Source organism: Anser anser (assembly GCF_964211835.1).
Source record: "Anser anser genome assembly, chromosome: 25".
NCBI lineage: Eukaryota > Metazoa > Chordata > Aves > Anseriformes > Anatidae > Anser > Anser anser.
The window spans coordinates 4,128,420-4,154,382 of NC_139746.1; the positions used below are offsets into that span (position 1 = coordinate 4,128,420).

Sequence of the window (25,963 nt, forward strand, 5' to 3'; positions counted from 1 at the left end):
TCCCTTTCTCTGTGACCTGGCCACCTTTCACCATCAGACATCTATCTAGCAAGGTAGACTGCAGAAGGTGCCATTCATATAAGTGTCCACCATTGACCTAACTGGATCTTCAGGGCCACTAGGAGCAAGTTTAGGGACATGTGATGATGTTCACAGCCACTGAAATGTGAACATGCATGTGTGTGGCTCCTTCTGCTGGGAACTGGATTTTCCTTTGTTGTATTCTTCATAGCTTGCTCACCTTGAAGGGAAATGAATGTCCTTAATCAGTAGTCTTCCCTCACTCCATAAGACAGCAATAAAGTCTTCACCAAGAGGGTGGTCAGGCACTGGAACAGACTCCCTAGGGGTGTGGTCATGGCACCGAACTTGCCAGAGTTCAATAAGCATTTGGACAATACTCTCAGACACATGATCTGATTTTTTTATTATTATTATTTTTTGAGTGGTCCTTTGCAGACCCAGGAGTTGGACTTGATGATCACTGTGGGTCCCTTCCAACTCGGCATATTCTATGATCCTTATGAGAACCTGCAGCTAACCCTAACGCCTTTACACTGACAAATGTAAAAGCACATAAACCCCCTAAAAATAGACCACAATGTTTCTTTTCAACCCTATTCTGCCTTACTTCAGATGGTCTGAATATGTAGTATGGAGCTTATCTTCAGTCTGGAACTTATTACATGGATTCTGATAAATTCTGACACTCTATGGGACTTTCTTCCCTGCGGTTAGAATAATTACCACAGTCATTTTCTATGACAAATGTTGTTGTACCCATTGCTTCCTCCACTGACAACCAATAGATGGAGTCAATGTCCAGCGATATGTTTAAGCCTTTATCAGAAACTCTCTCATATTCTCCTTAAGGGCCATAATTCTGAATTGGCCCCATTAACAACTGGAATCTCCTTTCTAAGATATTTCCTTGAAAATTGCCTAACTGCATTCAAACAAGGCACTAATAGATGTGTCTTTCTAATTTGGCATGCAAGTTTTCCTGAGTTTATTTTCAGTTTTCTCCCTTTGCACTTACACTATTTAATTTCAAATCTCTATACATAATCAAATACACTTTATTTTAGGGGACATACTCTACTTGATACCCTACACAAGAGAAAAGCTTCCAAAAGTATCAGATAATTAGACAGAAAGTTAAATGAGAGGAAGTTAAATGACTTTATCCAAACAAACTTGATTCACTTGAAGCCCAAGTGTCCCATTGGTTTCTTCTTCCTTTTATTGGTCCTGCTGCACCAGTGTGGATTTGTAGAAGAGCCCCTGAACACCGCACTGTCCCTAACAGTGAGGTCTGAGCTGTGTGCTTCGCATCTGAGTTATTTTTAGAAGTTCCTCAAAACTTCAACATCACTTTGAGCCAAACACAGGAATTAAGACTCAGTAATGCTTATCTATACATGCAAGACTCTGGAGGACCCCCTAGGTCCTGAAGGCAGAGGTGAGTGTCAGGGGTGTGAGTGTGCCCAGCTGGATGAGCTCCTCAAACAGGTGGCTCTGTTGCAAGAGGAGCTCACCAGGCAGCATAGCATTCAGGAATCTGAGTGGGAGATTGACAAATTGTTATTATGTCTGAGCAACAGCCCTGCCTTAAGTCCTGGCAAGGGGAAGGTAAACCAGCTTCCAGCCCTGAACGAGCACATTTGAAAGACTCAGAGGACAAGGAAGAGTGGATCCTTGTCTCTGCATGGACCCAGAGGAGGGGTCTCCCCCTTGCACCTGAAGTGCCCCTGTGCAACAGATACGATGCTCTAGGGCGGGAGAGAGGAGACTCCAAAAGAATTATTAAAGACCTCAGAAAGGCCAACCATACAAAGGTGGCTCAGTCTCCCAACTCAGAATTGGGAAGTGGCTCCAGATCATATGACACATCCCCCAGAGGTGCCATTTTCATTTCCAGTTGCTAAAGGAAGGTTTTTTTGGCTGCCTAGTAGGTAGACATCTACATTTGTAATGAACTCTGCCCACGTAACCAACAACCCCTCCACCCTAAAGGCAGGAGTTACAGCATTTCCCCTACCCAGGGCCTTAGGTAATGGTAGTAGCTGCCCAGGGCGCTCTCTGCATCCCCGTTTGGCACCACCAGGAAGCACACCTGCTCTTGTTACCCTTTCCTTGAAGGCCATCTTCAACACCCAGGAAAGAATCATCAGGCAAAAAGAGCAGATTCCTTCCAGATGTCCTGTCAGGCAGTGGCTGCACAGCCAGGCTCTCCCAGTGTTACCACCTCAGCCAAATGAGCAGAGATGACAATTATTTATGTGGGGGAATTCTTCTGTTTCCTTGGCAGCCGTGTACGGCTTTAAACCAGGTGCTTTGGATCATGGCCAGACTTCAGAGAGCTTCTTTGGAAACCTGATCTGTAAGGCAAAGTCTGCCATCTAGTTTCTGATGTGTGAGTAACTCCCGTCTGTCAGCCTGGTAATATCAAGAAGAATTTGAGAATCTGTTCCACGCTCTTCTCCCAGGGTTTTGCATGATTAATTTCCGTTCCCCTCCTACTCTGCTGGCCGTTTTCTTTGGTCTCTGGGGATCTGCTTCAGTGATGGACAAATTCTCCTCTGTTGATGCTAGGGAAGAAAAAAAAGCAAAACAAACAAACAAACAAATAAACAACAACAACAACAAAAGACCAGAAGCAGCTTCTGCAGCTGCTGTGGTTTGCATGGAATTGAAGGGCATTCTTCTTTGGGGCCTACTTCACCTCTGCAGCGTGTAACCACTTTTCAACTTCTCTCTACTCTCCTAGAGTCCAGACTCCAGCCCCAGAAAGACTTGCAGCAATTATGCTTTGTGTTGAGCCTGCTCTCAGATCAGTAATATTGTTCTGTTCATGAACCGGTGTGCTCCTTTGCCCAGCGACGATGCTAGCGGCCATTACTGTGTGATATCCACGAGGGTATATTGTTCTGAAGCTGCCATTTCTTTTGGGACATGTAGAGCCCTGCTGTACTTGCAAGACTGATGCATAAAATGATTTTTTATACCTTGAAGGTAGCAACCACGTGGTGAGGGACAGTATGGAGGTAAATGCCTGTGACCAGTCACAAACTTTTCCACTGATTTTGCAAACTTGACTCAGTCTCCGGATAAGGTGCTCTTGGTTTCTGCTCTAACTGAAGACCAGACATTCAGGCTACTGGCCCCTAAAGCCCAAGGATGCATAGCTTTTGCTCTATCACTATACATTTGTGTTTTTGAAGAACCAAGACCCTCCGAAATTTCAACAACTGAGTCTTTCACCTAAGAAAAGTAAGTCTCAATTCCAACTATAAGTAAAAAGGTTAATGTTTCAGAGTTAGGAGCAGTGACCAGAGGATAAGACAAGCTTTATTTATTTTTTTTTTTTTTTTTCAGTGCTCCACTTTGCTACCTGTTACCATAGTGTTTAGTAATGCTAGACCTGGCAAACTAAATGCAAAACACAGATACAAGTAGATATGACTGTGCAGCTTATGGAAATGGCCTGGCTGATGTAACATGTTTTTCTGACAAAAGGAAAAGGAAGCAGAGCAGCACTTTAGCCATGAAGCATCTCTGGGAAAAGCATCATGGCTCCCAGACCATCAGATGTCACAAGTCAGGAGGGGATTTTGCAGAATAAACTGTGGTCAGGAACAGAAGAATGCAATATTCCAATCTGGATTTTCCATCTGCTGTTTGAGGCTGTTTTCCAGCACCTTGCAACTGGATGAGTAAAGAACAGCTTGTAACACAGCTTGTAAATATGTAGCAGCTTGTAACATATTTGTTATGTCTTTGGTTATACCATAAATGTTGGTTACTGGAATAATTGATTAGAATAAGACCCAGTGTAAAACATGTCCACGTCCCACTGAAATCTCCTGAATGGAGGACATGTTCCCTATTGACTGAGATCTGACACTTAAGATACTCGTGGGCCTGAAGCCTTTTGTGCTGCCTGATAAAGTGCACAACAAATCAACAAATATGAGACCAATACCCACGTGCAACCACATTCAGACTGTCTCACTCAGGCATTCAGCTTAAGTGATACAAGACCTAAAGACTAGATGGTTGGCCTGGCAGTGTAACTGAAGGCTATCAGCTAAGAAATTAGGCACTGGGAAGTTGAGAGTCAAAAAATGGCAGCTGCTTTCAGTCTCTGATTCGTTACAACTCCTTCACTGAGCAGGAGAGATATGAGGAGGCCCTAACCCAACTTCCAGCACAAGTTCAGGTCTTTGTACATGCTTCAGCTCTGGCCTGGGCTCTCTGTGCATGCAAGTGTTTGTATAGGTCATGTAACATTATAGCTGGCTTGGGTCATCATTATTGGTTGTGTCTGTTTAAAGCATCAGTTAAAGTGCAGATTTTGATTACCATCCAATTTGGAAGTTTTCATTTTGTTAAGTGGTCCCTCAATACAACATAGAATTTCTTTATTTAGATGCATATTTGGGAATAGTTTATTTTATTTTTGACTTTATTTTCTGGAGCAGAAATGCCCTATGAACACAATAGATAACGCAACTTTTATCACTACTTTGCCAATTTAAAGGAGAATTTTAAGTTCCAGGACTTGTTCCAGGGATTTATCATCTACTATATGTATTTAAATGCTTTTCCTTCTAAGAAAAAGCATTGTTTTAACCTCTGAGGATGGACCTCAGATGGATTCAGCTCCCTCCAGTACAGGCAGTTTGGATGAGGTTTTTGGTAAAAGGTAATATCATAGACAATATTTTAGAAATCAGTGATTTGGGGAGAAATTGGCAAGCATAAATTGCAGACACGTGTATCTCTATTTCTGACATCTGTTTGGTATATGTCCTTGACATAGCCCAGAATGATGTTTTAAATCAATTGGACTTAATGAACCGCATTTTTTCCTTTTTTATTAATCAAAACTAATATAGAATAATGACAACTGGAGACGTGTTTTGTCTGTCTGTGGATCTCATGGTAAATTTGTAGAGAATGGTAAAGAAACACTAAGATTGGTAGGAACACGCATCTGAAAGCACCAGAAGAAACTGCAGAGAATACAAGAATGGCACATGATCTTGGCACCTAGAGCAGCAGGTCGCCACCAGAACATCGATTCGTAGTTCTCAAAACAGTCACACTGGGAAAACAAAGGACAGCCTACTACAAAGGACAGACTGTTTACAGCAAACAAGAAAAAGGAAAGTCAGTCAGCAATACTGCCTAGCTCAGAGTCCACGTTCACTGCCAACTCGTGATGGGTAGGAAAAGTAAATGCTAAAAACAGCAAAGCCATGAAATCACAAAGAACTGGGAGATGTTATTGAGGACTCCTTAGCTAGTGTTGCCTATTCTCCATGTTACTGCAAGTGTCCAAACCTGTCCAAACCACTTGCACACATCCATAGCAGTACTTGTATATGGGTATGAGAGAATCAGTGAATGAAATTAAAGAGAAAATGAATATGAATAGGTCAATTTTGTTTAAAATAAAATCACCTGTACAGCGTTCTGAGTTTTGCTGAACAGGCTCTGCAAGGGGAAGGGGGGAGGCAGGATGCTCTGACATTCTCATGGCATGCTAGGCACTCTCAGGTCACTTTTATCTCTCAGAGTGGAGGAGGAGGGACCTTGGTGAGGGCCAGTGACACGTTCACCCTGAAAATGGTGCTGCAGGTTGAGATCACAGCAGGACAGAGCAGAGCCTAGCAGTACAGAAAGGGCATGGGATTGCTTGCTGAAGTTGCAATATCTAATAATAGCCACAGATCGTATACTTCTGTAGCTCTGTCAAGAAAGACAGAGATCCCGGGACAGCTTTCCTCTCTAATCCCCTGGAGCAGCACAGTCCCTTGAGGTTTGTAATTCAAATCCTGCCAGACTGTACAGGGGAGACAAAGTGGCTGTTGGATACTTTGGTCTGTCCTTAAAATAGGAACAAATCTGCTCCCACGTGGCTCCCCATACAGCCTTGGATTGGGGGGAGCGGGTTGCACAGCATCCAAGAGTACTCACAGGGCCTGCATTTCTCTTTTTTCTATTACCCTCCCAAAGCTATAAATTTGGCTCAGGCTACCGAGCTTCAGCAGCAGACAGTAAGCCAAGTTATCCTGATACCCGAGGCCATAAGGCACAAAGACTACCAAGTCAGGCTGACACACAGCAAGAAAAATGTGCAAGTGAGGCCATGCAGCAGACACAGGCAGCAGAGGTGGGTGAGCGGACTGCGGGAAGCACTGGGACACGCACAGTATGTTCGAGCTGCTCTGTGCCATGTAAATGTCCCTGACACATGTACATTTGTTTCTGATGGTGGTCTTTCTGGGTCTTCTGGTGGTCGTTGATAGTCTTCCTCACTACGTTCGCTGATTGAACCCAGTTCTCGCGCATGCTCAGGCTCAGGAGGGATGCTACGAAACAGCTGTGAGAAGGGGCTCTGAAGCTGTCTGGAGGCTATCGATAATAAGAGGGTTTCAGTATTACTTAAAGGTATTAGGATCATAAAATTGTTCACCATTGCCTGCTGTGTGACTGTCGTAATGATGAAGACAGCAGCAAAGCATCACATTCTCAGTATTACCATCCATGGCATTATGAGTATTTTTCCTTTGGTGGAATAGAAAGCTAGCATCATCTCTTAGGCTCACATCAGGAAAACAGTCTGCACAGCTCAACTGCCTGGATGTCCAAGAACAATGCCTGGTTTTGCCCATGCTGCAAGGAGACTGCCTGCGAATGTACCCTTCCCATCCATTTATCTCTATTAATATCCCACTGTGGGATTTCTCATCACATTGGCTATTACAGCTGATTTACTTTAAATAACTAAGACTTATCTTTGGAGACTTTCCTCCAGCAACAGAGGGCCTTAAGCCTTTGCCTAATCTTCCCAGACGCAGCTGCGGAGCAGACTTTCTCATGTCAGCTGTGTGATTCTTGAGAAGTTATAATTTAAAGTGGCAGCACTCCTTATTTAGTCAAAATGTCATTCTCTGATGAAAAATAGAGTCTCTGTAAATTTTCAGTACAACTGTTTGTTTCTAAAATAAGCTGTCATATCTTAATCGACCTGCTGGTTAAGCTGTGTCCTCCAACAGCAATACCTAAATCAAAATGAGATAAAACAGCTTTACTTCAGAGAAAATAATTGTGTGTCAGCATCTAAGCCTTTGTCTTTGCAGTCTTAGAGAACACTAATATGTAGAAGTTATCTTCAAGAACAGGGTTGAAGATGTTTTCATGCTCAGAGAGATGAATATAAGATACCTTTAAAAAGAAATGTCACTGATATCCCTAAAGCTGGGTCATGAAACATTTGTACAAGTTACTTTGATGACAGTATCTTTTGTGACAGTATCAGACAGGACTGCAACACTTGTTTCATGAGTAAACTGACATATAAGTGTGTTTAAATTCAAAAAAGTGGATGACAAAATTCAGCTAAAGGAATGAGGTAAGATAGGTGGCAGGACCTGAGGGCTTCGTCTTCGCTTGCACGAATCTTGGAATCAGAGCTGTTTCCTGCATGCCACTGCTTCTTCATTCTGTGTGGCAGGTAACACGCACACCTATCAGATTTTTCTGCTGGTCATTTTAATTACACAGTTTCCCTTGTACCCCTAATTTCTGCAGCTGTTAGTTGGCTAAAATCACTTATGCATACTGAAACATCATCAAGGCTGGAATAATCTTTGTTAAATTAGGACTAGGGAAAGAGAAAATCTTTTTTTTGTTTTCCTTTCAGTGGCATTGCTGCCAAATTACAATGCCTCTGCACGAGTGTTTGTGCCGGTACACTGGAAGTATGAGGACCACGAAGCCAAAAGTAAGGTGTGGGTCAGGTTTGTAACAAGCTGGAACAGATCGATTTAACCTGCTGTTGAACTGCACTGCACCAGCTGCTGCCTCTCTTCAGTCACATGCACTCATACCTGCATCTGGCTGAGCCAGTTTAAGCAGCTAAACTAGAAGAAAACTAACCCCGTAAAAGATCTTTCTTACAGTGGTTTAATTAAAAATAATAATAATAATAAGTTTTCTGGTGGTTTTGCTCAAACTGGCCCATCAGAGGGTAAAATGAATGGTAGGACTGTGCCTCTGTGCCTGAGGGAATAAGGGATGAAAAAGTCAGGACAGCCTCTTTCAGCAGCAGGTAGCTACTGGATAGATTTGTTGTAGTACAACTCTGCTCCCTTAAACAAGGGAGTAAGTCCGGTGTGTCTCAGACTGAGTAACTCAAAACTGTGATTTAGCCCTCAGTCCTTTCCAGGTGCACCAGGCCTGTACCCAGTTCACAAAGATCTGTTCTCTCTGTCAGTTTTACTTTCAGAGTTACACAAAATAATGTGAACTTTTATGTCTTCCTTCCTGAAACGTGACCTACCAGAGAGCAAAGCCCATTGTGAGGGGCTGTAGTGGCAGTGGGTTCACCATGCAAAAAGCACCTGAGTAACTTGTCTGCTTTTCTGCTACAGAACTTTGCCACTGGGCCCTGGTCTTCCTTAAAATGTGAGGGGAGGAGAAACTGCCTCCTTGCCCATTGCTATGAACAATAGAAACTTTGCAAGAAGTGCTCCAGTGCTTGCACGAACAGCCTTTCACATCTTGGGTCGCTTACTTGCTGCAACCCTCCCCGACTGCCATAGCGCTAGGAACATTATCAACACTTGAACTGCTGACACAACCTCCCTCTGAGACCCGAAAAGGTCACAGGAGAGCACAGTGAGGTAAACAGAAGGGAAAGTAATTGAGAGGAAAAGAATTCAGTTTTGTTCCAAAACAGTCTAACATCACTGCAAGCTGCAATGCTTTGGATCATTAGAGAAAATTATGGCACTTTTATTAGCGCTTTTGGGAGCTCCTAAAAAGTGGAAGTGGATCCTGTTTGAACAGTTTGTCACGCTGTGATTTGAGGAAGTTCAGTTCTGTCTGCATTTGAACACCTGAAATCAAAGTGAAAGAAGCATTTTAACAGCAGGCAAAGACTGCCATTTGGCTTATTACAGAGTCACTAGCAAGAAGTGCACAATTCATGTTGCATTTGAATTTTGGCAAAAGTGAAGCTTCACACGTATTTTATTGGAAAGATAAATGCATGGTAAAATATCAGAACGCTGGTATCTGCGAGCACGATTCCTGAAACTTCATCGTATTGTCACAGCTCTGCCACCGCACCAGCAAGTTCTTGTACATCTGAGGTTGTGCTGCTGCAGATACCCAGAGGTGCCACTGCACTAGCTGAGCAGAGCTTCTCGGCACCTTTTTTTCACCTACACAAGCCAGACATCCTTGTTCCTAAATCCCCTGAAAACCAATGCAGGTAGAAGTTTTTAGAGTACATCTAACCCTCAGAAATAACATTGGGGTCACTATGAAGCTAAGTGTTCATGAACACACAAATTAAAAAGCTGTAAAATAAATTGAATCAATTAAATCAATTAAACATTAAATGGTATCTCCGTTTATATCTAAATACGTGGCAGTGCTTTCTCAGAGGGGAAGAGGACTTCATCTCCTCCCTATCCCTCCCCCTCGAGGTCTGTAAGAACATGTTGGGGTTGTGGATTCCCCGTGGATTTCTCGTTGTGTATTGCAGACTGCCGGATTTACCGGAAGAGATGAGATGATGGGAGGCAATGGGGAACTATGTAGCCCAGAGAGGAATGTGCTTTCCTTCTGTGCTGGGGGTCCTGGCGGACGACAGATTGGCCATGAGCCAGCAGTGTACCCTGGTGGCCAAGACGGACAACGAGATCCTGGCGTGCATTAAAAGGAGCGTGGCCAGCAGGTCAAGGGAGGTGATCCTCCCCCTCTACTCTGCCCTGGTCAGGCCTCACCTGGAGCTCTGGGTCCAGTTCTGGGCTCCCCGCTACAAAAAAGACAGGGATCTCCTGGAAAGAGGCCAGCGGAGGGCCACAAAGATGATACGGGGCCTGGAGCATCTCCCCTGGGAGGAGAAGCTGAGAGACCTGGGTCTGGTCAGCCTTGAGAAAAGAAGACTGAGAGGGGATCTTATCAATGCCTATAAATACCTGAATTGTGGGAGACGGAGGGACATGGCCCACCTCTTTTCAGTGCTCTGTGGGGACAGGACAAGGGGCAGTGGCCACAAAATGGAGCCCAGGCAGTTCCGCACCAACATACGAAAGAACTTCTTCCCGGTGAGGGTGACGGAGCGCTGGGACAGGCTGCCCAGGGAGGTTGTGGGGTCTCCTTCTCTGGAGATATTCGAGGCCCGTCTGGATGCCTACCTGGGCAACCTGCTCTAGGGAACCTGCTTTGGCGGGGGGGTTGGCCCTGATGATCTCTGGAGGTCCCTTCCAACCCCTACAATTCTGTGATTCTGTGATTCTGTGGCCATGCTGTATATTCACCAGTACCCATTTATGTTTGAAGTTCAGGTGTACCGAGAGGGACAGATTGGGTGTGCAGGGACTTTGGTTTTCCACTTGAGGGTGCTGTCCAGGCTGACACAGGGCACACGCAGGGTGTCCAGCACATCACAACCAAAGAGATCGATGACAAACTGACCACCAGATCTGGTCAGAGATTTATTTGGACTCGACAAACAGAATTCCAAAGGGTGACTCTTTCATAGACTATAAGCAGAGGAACTGTTCAACATCTGGCCCATATTAAGCAGCTAGCGGATAAATGATCACATTCAAACTACCAGTTTTTCTTACTCATAGATATATTGTAATATAAATAATAAAATGGGTTTGTCAGCCTGTTTTAAAGTTATTTTTAAGTACCTCAAATCCTAATTATTTTCTGAAAAAAATCAAAGAAGCCTGATATTTAGAGACTGCATGTCCCTCTTTGTGTTCCAGACCCCTTTGGATGTCTCGAGGTGCATACTATAAAAAGACCGGTAACTTTTAAGTCTTTAAGGGAGCACCCTCTACAGTCACAATGAGGGGCACTGTTCAGCACTCACAGTCAGAGTTCAAAATGAGTCATAATTTATATAAAAGACAAGGTATGCACAGGTCGTGTCCCTGTGCACCAGGGCTCCTCACCAAGGCTTTGTGTCCTGAATTGCTTTGGGGCATTGAGGTTTGTGCTGTGTTTTGATGATGGCCCTGTGTGCCGGTGACTCTGGTGATTAAGCAAAAATTTCTGTTCTGAGCAGTGTGACTCATATTCCACCTCTGTAACTGAGGAAGTCACAGCTAACCAGGGTGAGGGGGTGAGAAAGACAAATAACACCCCGAGCAAAGCCCCTTCCTTTGTTCCAGCGTTTTTAAACATTTCTGTTTTATTTACCCTCTGCTCTGAAATTAGCAGATTTTTGCCCAAGGAAGGCCCAATCCAAGTCCTTTGGAAGTCAGTGGGAGCTTTTCACTCATGTCAGCAGGCTTTGGATCAAACCCAGAAAAGCTGGATTTACAATACAAAGACTGCTGGTCAAGCACTGTTTTAAATTGGTTTTGATGATGCCATTCAACTAGCTACAGGAACACTAATGCATGTAGGAGCATTGGGGTCCACCCAAGGGAATATGATATGGCTAGAGATTCCTGACGTTATTACTCCAGGGCCCAAATACTTTGTGCAAATATTCACCAGTATATTTGTACAGATGCTAGTACATTCATGGCAATCTGGAGCAGAAACCATTTTCAAGCCATCAGTCAGTTACATGCTTGACTATGTGTTGCTTGATTGGAACTGAGCATGTGAAATACAATCGGTAAGCAAAAAAAACTTTAACAAGTGACTAAATTTGATTTTAAATTGTTAACAGCTCTATCTACACAGGTATTTATAGCTATATTTATCAAAACCATACTGGCTACAGCTTTAGAAAAGTCTGGAAATAAAGAACTGATAGAAAGTGTTTTAGTAAGATGAGAGAACAGTCTTAAGTGCTCCAAGAATGCATTATAGCACACTGGCAAACAATAATAGTACACATGATCTGTACTCCCAAGACTTGAAAGCAAGAATGATGGGGTGGAATTTTTTTTGGCCTACGTAATTCAGGAGGACAGAATAGATGAGCTTAACATTTTTTTTTTCTGGCCTTAAAATCTACCCAGCTGTATTGCAGTGATTCCAAAGCTGTAGCCCACTGCATTAGCTCTTTCTCCTTGTTTTGACTTGCCTCATCAAGAGGCTGAAATAACATGTAGTACTCAACCCTTGTTTTATCATATAAAGGGCAGCTGCAATTTGCTGAGGGACTTTATTCTGTCTCTTTTCTTATAATGTTTATGAAGAAAATACTGGGTTAAACTAACCAGGTTCACTGTTGGCAAAAGAAACATGGAACTGCAGAAATGGGCTCCAGCATCATCTATTTAAACTTTTATAGGCTGCTGTATGTCCTGCTTGATGCACAATGTCTGGATTTTAAAATACAATGGCATGTCCATACTTTCATATGTGTGCATTTTAGAATGTATTTTTACACAAGTGATAGAGCAGGCATGAAATTAGCAGATCCATTATAAAGAGGTCTAGGAGAGTATTGGAAGTAAAAGAGGTAACTAGCGAAAGAAAAGGGGGAAGCATGTATGATGAGAAAAGGAGCAGGAGCTGGTTTGTAAGGGCAGTGGCAGGATGGCTGCCATTCCATCAAACTGCAGCAGGAGCAGGAGTCTCATGATGAAGATTCCCATGACACCTTCCTTATCTTTTAGTTTGCTCTTGTGAAAAGTGCATATAAAGTAATAGTTAGGCTAATTCATTAGCATCTAATTCTCACTTTGACAGCTATAAATGGCACCATGCAAAGAACAGTATCGACATGCAGTGAAAGCTCAGAAAATAAGGAAGTCGGTGGCTTTGTTCTGGTGGTACTCCATCTGTATTAGGGCTGCCATGGCATGTATGTCCTAGCACAGTTGTCCCTTCCAGCTCATGACACCTGCTTCTCTTCCTAGAGACATTCGTTCCCTCTTGGGGAAGGCAAACAGGCCAAATTTTCCTTTAATGTTGAAACACACATGGACATTTCTGTAATGGTCCTGTCACCTCCTAGGTGCATCACTCCTGGCAAGGCTCATCCAGGGTCACCAGAACCAGCCTCTCCTCCCTTGCTGGTACCCCCACACTCTCTTCACATCCTGGCCCCTGCAGGCCTGGGTGCCCCGCTTGTGGCTTTGGGTGTCCATCATTATGGTTTTGGGTGTCCATCAAACGGCCACAAGTTGTGCCTGGGGAGATTTAGATTAGATATCAGGAAAAATTGTTTCTCTCAAAGAGTGGTCAGGCACTGGAACGGCCTGCCCAGGCAGGTGGTGGAGTCACCGTCCCTTGCGGTGTTCAAGAAGCGTCTGGACAAGGTGCTGAGAGATATGATTTAGTAGCTTAGTGGGTAGTATTGGTGACAGGAGGACAGTTGGACTAGATGATCTGGTAGGTCCTTTCCAACCCTGTTTCTATGATTCTATGATCAAAGCCCTCCGGCCTCTGGGAGACGCTTCCCCGCGGGGCTCAGCACAGGACCATCCCACTCGGGTCACGGAATGGAATCATTAAGCTTGGAAAAGACCAACCGGGACCTCCCCACGGCAGCTCCCCGAGGCCGGGAGGCCAGGCCCGGCCGCCGCCCGGGGTCCTCCCCGCCGCGCTGGGAGAAGCGCCCGGCCCGGCCCCGCCCCGAGGCCGCCGCCTCCTCATCGCGCCCGGGGGCAGGCAGAGCCCGGACGCCGCTCGGGTCTCCGCGGAGACCGGGACGGCGCCGCCCCGGGGGAGAGAGAGAGAAAGAGGGGGCCGGGGAAGTGTCCGGGGGAGGTGGAGGTGAGGGGCGGGTATGGCCCGGCGGGGGCTGGCGGGGGAGCGGGCGGCAGGTGGCGGCTGAAGTAGCGGCGGGAGCCCGCGGGGCCGGGGGGAGAGTGCGTGAGCGCTGGCGGAGCGGGGGCTGCGGGGGACGGACGGTGCCTGGCGGGGGAGCGGGCAGTGCTTGGGGGGCGAAGCGACAGTGCCGGAGGCTTTCCGGGGTCAGGTACCCGCGCAGCCGGCCGTGACCGGAGGGGTGGCGGGGGCGGAGGTGAGGGGCACCGGCTGTGCCGGGCCCGAGCAGCGGGCGGCGGCCCCTGTGTGGCCGGGGGAGTCGCCGTCACGGTGCGAGGATCTGCTGAGGCACGGGTTCCTGCTGGGGCTGCAAGGAGCAGCCAAAAGGGTGCCCTCATGGCACCCCCCCCCCCGCCCCAGCAGAGCCGTGCTGTGGGAAGAGCTGGGAGGATCCGTGTCTCACCTGCTGCTGGTGGAGTGCTGGTCGGCCTGCTGCTGGCTGCCCGTCCGGAGGGAAAAGAAAAATCCTTCGTGCCATTCCGCTGTAAAAGGAGAGCTTTCCATTCTTCTGGTGTAGCACCGCCGGTTAGTGTGAAATCAGCGCAGAAATAAGGGGTGGTATTGAGCTGTGTTTGCGGTGAAGAAGGTCAGAGCAGGCAATTGCAATGGTACATTTTGAGAAACCATTCTGTCTTCCTGTAGGTAGCTGCTGTAGGTTCACTCTTAACCCTTTGCATGGAAGGAGGATGAAATTAAAGAAAAAAATTTATTGCTGGTAATGAAAACTGTTCCCAGAAAGAAAAAAAAGGCAAAGCTGGCCACGGGTCTTCATGAATACGTTTATAAATCTTTTATAACAGTAAATGATTTTTAAAAATGATTTATTTGTTCATCAAAATTCAAGTAGTAAAATAAAAAAAAAAACAGCTTAGGCTAAAGTTGAAAGAAAAAAAATAAGTTTTAGATTGCAGTTTGCACTTCTGAAATCATTTAAAGCCAGCTTGTATGGTAAGTTTATGAGGCAGTGGCAGTTCAGTCTGAATCAAGTTAGGTATCAGAGCATGAAATGAATGTTTCCAGGGTAGATGATGACGAATTATATGAATTCAGACATCTGAATTCTAGCTAGCAAGATTTGAATATGGTTACTTTCTTACCTACACCTTTATCTACATCTGAAGATAAAATTTTCTTGTTTTGCAATTTTAACGTGAAGTCTTATTTAAGTTTTGCAAAAGTCAGACAGAAAGTGTGTTTGAGGGGACGAACATGGAGACTTCTGTCCTCCAAAGGAGCCAGTCTTTCTTCTGACTGACCAGAGACAACTGCAAGATATGAAAATGTGCTGGTGACTCATCTATCTGCAAGCTCAAGTTTATCAAGATATTTAGGAGATGTACGGAGACTTAGAAACCCAAAGGAGCCTTTTTTTTTCGATTTCTTTGATATTGTTAACCCAAGGCTGTATGTTGGAAACAATCAGACTGTGATATGCTGATGTTTCAGTGCATCAAAGAAGCTGGCAAAACTGAACAGTGCATCTGATATTAAGCCAAAATTTCTCTTTATCTAGAATCAATGCTACTCAGTGAGGAATACCTGTTCTGGGTAGCTGTAACAAACTGATGAAATTCATATAAAATATTAATTTTATTAATTCCCTTCTTCTGTTAGAATTGCATTAAGGAGATAAAGCAAAGAGAAGAGATTACTCAATTTGATAGTTGCTTCCGGCAGGAAGGAGAGCAAATATATGCAGTGAAAAGTAATTATTACATTGCCATTCCATTGCAGTCCACCTGAGTCCACAGAAACTAGATTTATTATTGTAGCCTATCACTCACATAATTCAGAGAGACTCAGCTTCTCTGTTCATGAGTGAAAGATTAGATTTCTGCTGCAATCTCTACAGGCAGTGGTTGAGGAATTAATGATATACTTCAGCTCTAATCCAAATTAAAAATGTCCCTTCTGGGCTGGTGCTTTTTCCGCTTGTTCTTAGAGGATGTCTAAGGACACCCTAGTCTACAAAGAAATGAAGACAGTGGTGGTGCTTGAGGGTGTCTAAGCTATCCACTCTTTCCTCCCAAGTTTACCTGGGGACACTCAGTGACCTGTCTGAAGTCTGAAGCCCAGAAGTTGGGGCTTCACTTGAGGAAGTTCTTTTTCTTCTCTGCACAAGGTCACAAGCTTGATGGAAGGCATTTTTATTGTGGTTTTGAAGGTTACTTGTGGTTTTCTGACATCCTTTTCTATTCAGAATTTAAATAGTATTTGGTCCGAAGGAGAGAGCAAGTTCTGAAGAGTCAGTATCACAACAATAGCCAATCTTCTATAGACCTAGTGGTGTCCAGTAAACACAAGAATCACTTTATCAGTCATTCCTGAAATTGAGTGTGTTTTTGAAAGACGATTGATGTGGATTATGTTCCTGAGCCTAAGAGGGCTCAATGTGGATTATGTTCCTGAGCCTAAGAGGGCTCAAGAAATAAAAAAAGGGTTCAGGAAAGTCTAATAGCTTTCTGTTCTTTGAGATAGATACCCCTGTTAAAAGTTCAGCTATCTTTTGTTCATAGAATCATACAATGATTTGTGTTGGAAAGGACCATCTAGTCCTTCCCCCCTGCCATGGGCAGGGACATCTTTCACTAGATCAGTGAATGTTATGGATGAACAACTTCTGGAAGCGCTCAAGGCCAGGTTGGATAGGGCTTTGGGCAACCTCATGTCTTACCACCCTCATAGTGAAGATTTTCTTCCTTATATCCAATCTAAATCTACTCTTTTTTAGTTTAAAACCGTTACCCCTTGTCCTAACACTACACACCTTTGTAAAAAGAATCTCTACATCTTTCTTATAAGTCCTCTTTAAGTATTGAAAGGTTGCAATAAGGTCTCCCCAGTCTTCTCTTTTCCAGGCTGAACATCTCCAGCTCTCTCAGTCTTCCTTCGTAGGAGAGGAGTTCCAGCCCTCTGATCAGTTTTGTGGCCCTCCTCTGGACCTGCTCCAGCAAGTCCGTGTCCTTCTTATGTTGGAGGTCCCAGGGCTGGATGCAGTACTCCACATCAGGTGTCAAGAGACTGAAGTAGAAGCAGAGAATCACCTCTCTCAGCCTCCTGGCAACTCCTCTTTTGATGCAGCCCAGGATACAATTGCCTTTCTGGGCTGCAAGCACACACTGCTGGCTCATGTTGAGTTTTTCATCCGCCCATACCCCCAAGTCCCTTCTCCACAGGCCTGCTCTCCATCCACTTGTCACCTAGTCTGTACAGATGTTTGGGGTTGCCCTGGCTCAGGTGCAGCATCTTGCACTTGGCCTTGTTGACCTTCATGTGTGCCCACTTCTCAGGCCTGTCTGGATCACACTGGATGAAATCCCTTCGTTCTGTTGTGTCATCTGCAACGCTCAGCTTGGCATCATCTGCAAACTCACTGAGGGTGCGCTTGATCCCACTGTCTATGTTGTTAATTAAGATATTAAGCAATATCAGTACTGGCCCCAGTACAGACAGACCCCTGAGGGGAACCATTCACAACTGATGTCCACCTGAACATAGAGCTGTTGACTGCAACTCTGGCTGCGGCCATCCAGCCAATTCCTTGTTCATCGGCCAATTCCAGTCCATCAAATCCATCTCTCTCCAATTTAGAGACAAGGATGTTGTGTTGGAGTGTATCAAAGACCATAGAGAAGTCCAGGTAGATAACATCGCTCGGTCTTCCCTTGTCAGCTGACATAGCAGACCTCCATCATAGAAGGCCACCAGATTGGTCAGGCATGATTTGCCCTTGTTGAAGTCATGATGGCTGTCTCAAATCACCTCCTTGTCTTCCATATGCCTTAACATTGCTTCCAGGAGGATCTGATCCACGATATTCCCAGGCACAGAGGCGAGGTTCACTGGTCTGTATTTTGCATGGTCTTCCTTTCTACCCTTTTTTAAAGCCAGTGAGATGTTTCCCTTTTTCCCCTCACTGTGGACTTCACCTGACTGCCATGACTGGTTCACATGTTGGTCCACACTATCATAGATTTGGGAACACATGTAATATGTAAAGAAAGACCTGAAAATAAATTTCTACCTGTAGCAGGACATTTTGACAGCTCTTACTTCCATGTAGATGGGGAGTTCGATCCTTTCCCACGTACAGCTTCTCTGTTGTTCGTAACAGTACATTGACAGATGCCTTCTAGAGAGATTAAAATGTATTTTGTTGACTGATCTAACCAGGGAAAGTCTGGTCATTATCTGAACGTTTCTGAGAAAACCGTGAGTCCTTGTGCCCTAAGTTTTTAGTAGCATTATGTAGCAAGTAGAAATAAAGACGGTCAACAGTACGAGAGTATTTAGAATAAGCCTATATATCTGGAAACTCAGAAACCTAAGTGAATGTTCGTACATCAGTTGTCAAACAAATTTTACCTAGGTCTTCGTTTGAAAATCTCTTTTTAGAATGAACTAAACAGAAGAAACCGCACCTGTATCAGAAGGATAATTCCAGCTCCAGTTAAAAGTCTTTCTCCCAGATGTAGACGTTGTATTGAGATTTACCTCAAGGCAGCAATTAAGAGCTGTGGCAGATGAAGATGCATTCTTAATTCCTTGGACAAATGTGTCATTTTTCTTGCTACTTTATCACTCTGCTAATTCTTCCTTGAACAGAAATATGATCAAGCTAGGATGTACCATCCATCTTTATTGTATGCAATAAAGAATACACCTGTTTTTGCGTGCTTGTTGTTGACAAGGTCCTTTAGAAACACAATATTATGCGACGACAAGAAAACTATAACTGTTTTCTAAATTTTTCTGTATTGTAACACCAGCTTCTAAAATCTTCTAGAAACTTCCCATGCAAAGTTTTTGGGGATAAATTTGCTTTCTGGCTCATAGATTTAGACAAGTTCATATTTTCTGAAATATGTAAAGCTGAGGACAATGCTTCACAGACTAGTGAAAGAACAGAAAATCTCTGTAGCAGATGGTAAGGCTATAGCCATGTAGACATAGCTCCGACTTTTGCTTATTTTACAACTGGTTTGTGACCGCTGCTTGCAACAGATTCTAACATCCATCCTCTAGCAGCTGAGTTGCCGTGTTAAGACTTCAGAAGCAATTATTTAAAATGAAAGATCTCTCAGGGAATTTTAAAATCTTAATTCATAGCCATCTTCTCTCTAAGAGGATAAAATGCAGCAAGGGTGTTATCATGTACTCTTGGTTTTTCCAAGTCAAACATGAGTAAGGGAAGGTCTTGTAAGCTTCCTACTCACCTCTAGGAGAAATATGGGAGGAATACAGGTAGAGTGATGTGATGCTGAGGGTCACTGCAATTTATTTGAATATGTACACTCAGAATTTACTTTCGGCTATGTATATAGAATATTTAAGCGCTTGTTTTTTTTTCAGGTTCCTTTTCCAGAGGTCAATAAGGACTTGATGACATGAATCCAGATATTACCAGGTATGATGTAGCAGTTGGAGGTTTTTATTGTTCAGCAGAGATGTTTTCTGCAGCACTACAGTTTGATCAGATTGAGGTCAATGATAAATGAATACCTTTGTCCTGCCACAAGCCACTTGGGCTTCTCTTCCCTATCTTGTTTAGCCTGCACAAATGATTTTGAAACCATGTGGTGAATTGCGCCGAGGAACTGGTGTGGGGGGAAATCAACCCAAGTAAAAAGAAAAAAAATGTTTTAACCCAAATGTTTCTCTCAGCCTGGTTCACTGTGAGGCCTCACAAATAGTTATGCTGAGTACAGGCAGGCTGTAGCACAGAAATGGGAGTGCTTGTCAGGAACGGGTGGAGGCCCGGGGCCTACTCTCAGTTGGCAGCGTTGGGTTCAGTTGGCAGTGTTGTTAACGCTTTATGTTCAGTTATCAAAAACCTGTGACAGCAGAAGAGTCTCTTCACTCTGGACAGAGCAGGAGATTCATTTCAAAGTTGAATCTCTCCACCCATTGATATAATCTTAAAGGAAACGTCTGCTTCCTCCCTCGCTGTGGTCACCTGTGCTGCAGTCTGGCTTTGTTCAGGTGAAAGCAAATTCACAAGAGGGAAGATTTTAAAATTTCAGAGGACTAACATCCACAAATCAAAACAAATAGTCTGTCTTGTTTTCTGTACTGTGGGCACTGATTAACTTATATTTGCCTTTGAAATGCTGAAGATTGAGTCCATAACTCACAGCACTATCTGGAAGATCACTTTTTTTTCTTCTTTTAATTTTAACTCTTTTAATGCATCCAAACATTACTGTGATAGAACAAGTTCACACTAAAATCCAATGTAAACAGATGAGAGCAGTTTTGAGCTGACTCTACTTCAGCTGTGAAGTAGATAGTTTCTAGATGGTATATAGCCTGTTGATAAGAACAAAATTGTAATGAGATTTCCAGAGTCAGGACAGTTTATTGTACCCTATGTTTTATCTCATGCTTGTATTCCTGATGTCCATTCCAAATTTATTTCCCGTAGCAGAAAACCCATGCCTTTACCTGAAGAGAAAGGGGAAAGCAAGTGTCTTTATCTGACACAAGAATGTACTTAAAAACAGATCACGTAATTATTTCTTACTAGTAAACTGAATTGTTCTAGTTAATATATTAATTGAGTGCTGCAGGCACGTCTGCAATGTAACATGTCACAGGTGTGGAATTTATGCGATGCTTTTGATTGCAATGCAACATGCTGCAGGTTGTGTTGTAAAACCTCCAGCTAACACCGTCTTTAGATCCGGAGTGCATCTGATGAACGGGTGTATAGGAAACTCTACCAAGAGCTGGGGTACTGCATACATAGTGCAGGTTCTTGTAGTGTTATGTTGGGTTTATCAGTTTCAGGAGCTGTTACCCAGCCTGGGCTGATGTCTGTTAAAAAGCTACCATAAAGCTACCAAAGCTAAGCTGAGCAAGCCAATGCTCTCCACCAGGTACATCCTTTCTATCAGAAGAAGGAGACAGAGCTACTCTCCTTGGTCCTGCTAGACACTCATGGGCCAGACCTCACACACAGGCTTTCTAGCTTTGGGCTGTTTTCCTCAGATTGCTGAAATATATTGCAGGTCTTTGTTCCACATCCTTGACTGTCCTTCTGTTTGAAGTAAAGGCTTTAATTTTATTGTGGGTCTCTATTACATATATTTATATATCACAGAATCACAGAATCATCTAGGTTGGAAGAGACCTCCAAGATCACTTAGTCCAACCTCTGACCTAACACTAACAAGTCCTCCACTAAACCATATCACTAAGCTCTACATCTAAACGCCTTCTAAAGACCTCCAGTGATGGTGACTCCACCACTTCCCTGGGCAGCCCATTCCAATGCCTAACAACCCTTTCGGTAAAGAAGTTTTTCTTAATATCCAACCTAAACCTCCCCTGGCGCAACTTTTGCCCATTCCTCCTCATCCTATCACTGGGCACATGGGAGAATATGTAATATATGAAAAAAAAAAGAAAGAAAGAAAAAAAAAAACTTGAAAGAGGGCAACGGGCTCTGTTTGGGTTATTTTTCTGTAACAAGGGTTATTTTTACGCATTGGGGTACTGTCAGAGTTTTTCTGGGGAACTGCTTCCTTATTGTCCATCTGTCTTCATACATATGTGAAAGATAACCGCCTTCTGAAGGATTTGAAAGATGTTATGCCAGAGATTGTTTTTAATATTTTTAAACAAAAGATCATTGGGTTTTCTTGTTTTGTTTTGTTTTGTTTTTCTGTTTAGAGATGATACTAAAGAAAAAACTTGAAATCAGAATTCCTGAAATAATTAATATATGATTTATATTGTGAAGTTATTTTCCCCCAGTAATTACGTCGATTTGTGGTGAACTGAAGAAAGCAGAAGGTGACCCTGAGTATCTGTATTTTAAAAATAAACCCTGAGCTCAGCTAACATGAATCAGGGCTGTGCTGTGACAGCCAGAGATGTTAACTTTGTACAGGGAAATCGAAATGGCTGTGGCTGTCACTCTGGCCTGGGTTGTGTTCACTTATCCAGTCACTGTAACTGGTGGAGGTGTGATTGTCTCAGCTCACATAGTTAATATTCAATTTTTTTTTAATAAATATCATCATACAGTAGATTGCATTACTCACTAAGCAGTAATGATTGTGAAAAGTGAGTCAGTTCTTTTAGTTGTGGAGAAAGGGAAATCTTTCTGTTGGTTGCTGTTTCTCAGACAATGTTTTAAATGTATTTTGCTTTTGCTGTAAAGTTGGGAATGTAGATGCTATTCTCAGATAAAGTTTTAGGTTTTGTGTTTTGAAATGAAAGAAAAATAATGAAAACGTACTAGTTTTAGAAGTATAAGGGTGTCATTTTTAAAATCTTAATTTTAGTAATTAAAATTTCATTTTTCTCTCTAAGCCTTGAAACAGCCTGGGGAGTTTGTGGGAACAAATAACCTGGGAAACTGATGGAACTGTTGATACTGAAATTCAAAGCCAGCTGGTAGAAAGTAATTAAAGCTTGTGTGTTCCCTGCGTGAGGGAGGAGAATGGAGATTGTGTGAAAAGTTATGATCTGCATCTGTAGGTGTGCTGGGTTATAATAAAGGATGCCTCCCTCAACCTAATGCAAACAAACTCACCTAGCATGGAATGATAGATAAGCACTTTTCTAGTCTCTGTTGGCATTCAAGACGATCCAATTCCACTTTGATCTTTGCTAGATCTGTGGCACAGAAGTCACATGTATTTGTTCCTTTGTCTTCCCGTTTCCTTATTATCACAACTGTTTCTCTCATTTTGTCTGAAGATTAGCAGTTCAGGAGTTCAGTGCTTCACTTAGCTGAATGTTTGTTATTGCTGGGGTGATAAATGAGAAACACATATTTGGGGAAATGCCCCATTTGTGGCAGAGTGAAGGATGACATAGGGCTTGACTCACTGTAGGGACTGACTGTACAAACGAGCAATGGTGAAGCTTTGGACTGCAGGGCAGTAGGAACTTTGGATGATGCTGGAGATGAAGACCTTCTGAGAGCTGCTATAAACTGTGCAGAACCAACCATGTGGCCAGAGGTGGCAGAACAGAGGAGGAAAGCCTTTCTGTTCCGGAACAGAACACAAACACCCTTCTGCCAAAGGTGATTCCTAGAGAACAGACCAGGAGAGGGCCATCAGTCCAGAACCATACCACTATTTGCTTTGTAATGTGCTTTGGAAGTGCTGAAGAATCAGATGACACATTGGACAAGCATTGCATTGTCACATGAACTTATGTGAAAAAGACTTCGATGAGGGTTGTGCAGGATTTTAATTCTTCCTTTCAAATCCTGATAAATATGGTTACATCAAGATGTTTGAAGATGTGACTTAAGTATGGCCTAAGACTTGGAAACTTGAACCTACTACCTTCTATTTGTTTTTCACAGTTTTTCAGTTTCACAGTTATAATTAAAAGTTTTGAGGCCTGATCTGTAATTGTTGAGTAACAGGAATAGTGATAATCAATTGAAAAATTTCATTTGGCAGCAGAAAAGATGTCTGGGGTATGTATCATATTGAAAGGTATGAGCACATAGTTCCCATTTCTCCAGCATCCAAACATCATGCACAGGAATTTAGGTTATAAGACAAGAACTTGCCTTTGGAAGAGTTTTGTGGATTTCACATAGCTGTCATTGTTACAGGCTTAAAATTTTGAGCCTTACCCAGTGTGTATTCTCACAGTGTGTGATTTCTTTTATTTTCTGTTTCCCTCCAAAACCTGTGAAAATGTCTCTATCAGCGTACAAACTACTTGTTTGTACAGTCTTTGGGGATAAGTAAGCTTAGAGAGCTATTCGGCAGTTTTTTACTGTCTCTTAACTCAGTTTGAAGGAAGATGGCTCTCTAAGACTCGCCTTACTCTTGCTTTGTGTGTTTTTGGTGAATTGAGAGAAAGGAGACAAGCAGTTACGATTGAAATAAGTTTCCTCTTGATTTCTTAATGTGATCTCCCAGCCTGAATTCTTAGCTTTCTGTGGCCTGAGTCTAATAACTTGATTTTCTTCCTTAGTTCTCTCAAGTGATGTAATCCAGTGAGTCCTATTTCTACAGAAAGACCAGAGGAAATACCAAGCATTAGAAGAAAGAATGAAGGAAAAATATCCAAAGAAATTGCTGAGTAGCTGGTCTGGATTTTATAAGTGCCTCCTTCTTGCGTTTTACATTTGTAAATGTATGCTTTCAAGAAACACACATAAAGATGGTAATACCTGTGTATATATTTTGGAGGGTGTTCTAGCTGGTACTTTGGATGCCTGAGTTGCCTTACTTGGATACTAGTAGTGTCTGATGTTCTTGCTAAGAGGTAGTATGCGTGTAGTCTTCTACGCAGTGATGGTAAAACATGATTTTCTTCACTCAGAGGGTGGTGAGGCACTGGAACAGGATGCCCATAGAAGCTGTGGATGCCCCATCCCTGGAGGTGTTCAAGACCAGGTTGGATGAGGCCCTGAGCAACCTGATCTAGTGGGTGGCATCCCTGCCCATGGCAGGGGGGTTGGAGCTAGGTGATCCTTGAGGTCCCTTCCAACCCAAGCCATTCTATGATGATTCTGTAGTGTTCTTATGCCTCACCAAAACAATCAGCATGCAGGGTTCTTTTGTTGAAAAATTGTTTGTAAAGTTAGCATTCAGTAGCAGAATAATGATTGTTCCAAACTGTCAGGAAAACAAAGTTGATGTTACCTCACCCCACCCTGGAAGTAAAAAAGGAACATTATTTCATTTAATAGTAGAGACCCGGGGTAAGTGCCAGACAGAGTCTGCAAAGGTCTTCAGCTTTCGTCTCTGCTGCTTTTTATGCTGGTAACTTAACATACCACTTTATTTTTGTGACTTGTTTGACTAACAGGTGCTGCGGTTCAACATGAGTTTCAGACTTAGTAGGGAAGCATCTCCAGGGGTCTGGAGAAGCAGTATGGACGAAACAGCCATGATATTATTTCTAACTGCATGTAAGGATGACAAGTTCTTGTGTTTTTTTTTATGATTCAGGAGGGTAGGTTTTGGCTTGTTTGGGGATCTGTTTGGCAGGATCTCATGAGAGACTGTCTTGGCAGGTAAAGGGGTTGGACAGCTGGTTGGTCTTCAAGGACAACCTCCTCTAAGCACAAGCGTAGTATATTCCAACATGCAAAATGTCAAACAAAAACGGCAGGAAGCCAGCAGGGATGAACATGAAATTGTTGATGGAGCTCAAACACAGAATAAAAGTATCAGGAAGGTGGAAGTGGGAGTGGCATGCAAGAATTGAGATAGGAAAGTCAGAGCTATGTTGGAGCTAGGGATGCGAAGGGCAAAGAGAAGGGCTTCTTTAAGTACACTGTCAGCAAAAGGAATGCTAAGAAAAATTTGGGCTCACTGTTAGAAGTACCTCCTGACCAAAGACCTGGAGGAGCCTGAGGTCCTTAGTGCCTTTTTTGTTTTTGTTTTTTCCCGGTCAAACCAGTACTTGGTTTTTACTGAGTAAAATCAAGGAATCTTACTCATCCACCTCAATAAGGGATAATAGAGTGAGAAGAGCTGTCTGATTTGCATTCTGACGTGGATGACTGACATCAGCCTGTAAGCTGTGTTGTCGGTCAGACCTGGCAGTCTACTTTGGAGTCAAGAAGTCAGAGAAGCCTAACAACCAAGAAGCTGGCAAGCAGACCACAAGGTATGGCAATTAGTAATTTATATTGGCTAAGGAAGAAGAGAGTATTGTTCTCTGGAGAACTAGGTAGCCAAGTTTTTCTATTTGCTAGATGCTGATTTGTAGCTTCTAGCACTTCTTTTGTGTTTTTATGCTTTTTCTGGGACAGGGGACTCCCAAAAGAGGGTGTAAATGAAAATTTTTGCCTTTGAACAGAGCAGCACATGACCAGCCCACACTGAAGCATGAGGTAGAGCTAAAGCTGGTGAAAAGTTGGAAAGTTTAGGAACCAAAGCAGCACAACCCAGTTTTCGCAGTGGGTTGAAAAGAGATGTTTTCTTAGTCAGAGGGTTGTGGAGGCAAATTTGCCATTCTACTTTTAAAACTATGAGTGAAAATTTAAGCTTCTGTTGGACTAGTAATGGAAGTAAACAAATAGAGAAAATCAGTTCAAAAAGATGAGTTGCAAAATTAATTTATTCTTGAGTGGGCAGCAGACATGAAATAATTTGGTAGGAGATATCAGCTGGTAGATCCAAGTAAGAACGTCTGAAAGCCAGGAAGTTGAGTATAACTGGTCATTGGTGGCAAGACAAGGCTGCATAAATCATTT

The 25,963-nt window shown here is 43.3% G+C and overlaps 1 protein-coding gene across 4 annotated transcripts in view; it reads left to right on the top strand.

The window, feature by feature from the left end:
- Positions 1-13,569: 13,569 nt before the first annotated feature.
- Positions 13,570-25,963, top strand: part of CERS4 (ceramide synthase 4) — a 54,491-nt gene continuing 42,097 nt past the window's right edge. Inside the window, exons 1-2 of one of the 4 annotated variants that reach the window (XM_083811451.1) lie at positions 13,570-13,719; positions 19,126-19,180. In XM_083811451.1, the coding sequence (XP_083667577.1) occupies positions 19,161-19,180 (20 nt within the window). In that variant the 5' untranslated portion in view covers positions 13,570-13,719; positions 19,126-19,160. Of the gene's footprint in view, positions 13,720-14,136; positions 14,299-14,429; positions 14,489-19,125; positions 19,181-25,204; positions 25,375-25,963 lie in introns of those variants that run through there. The other 3 variants (XM_083811452.1, XM_083811453.1, XM_083811454.1) reach the window with 3 other exon arrangements.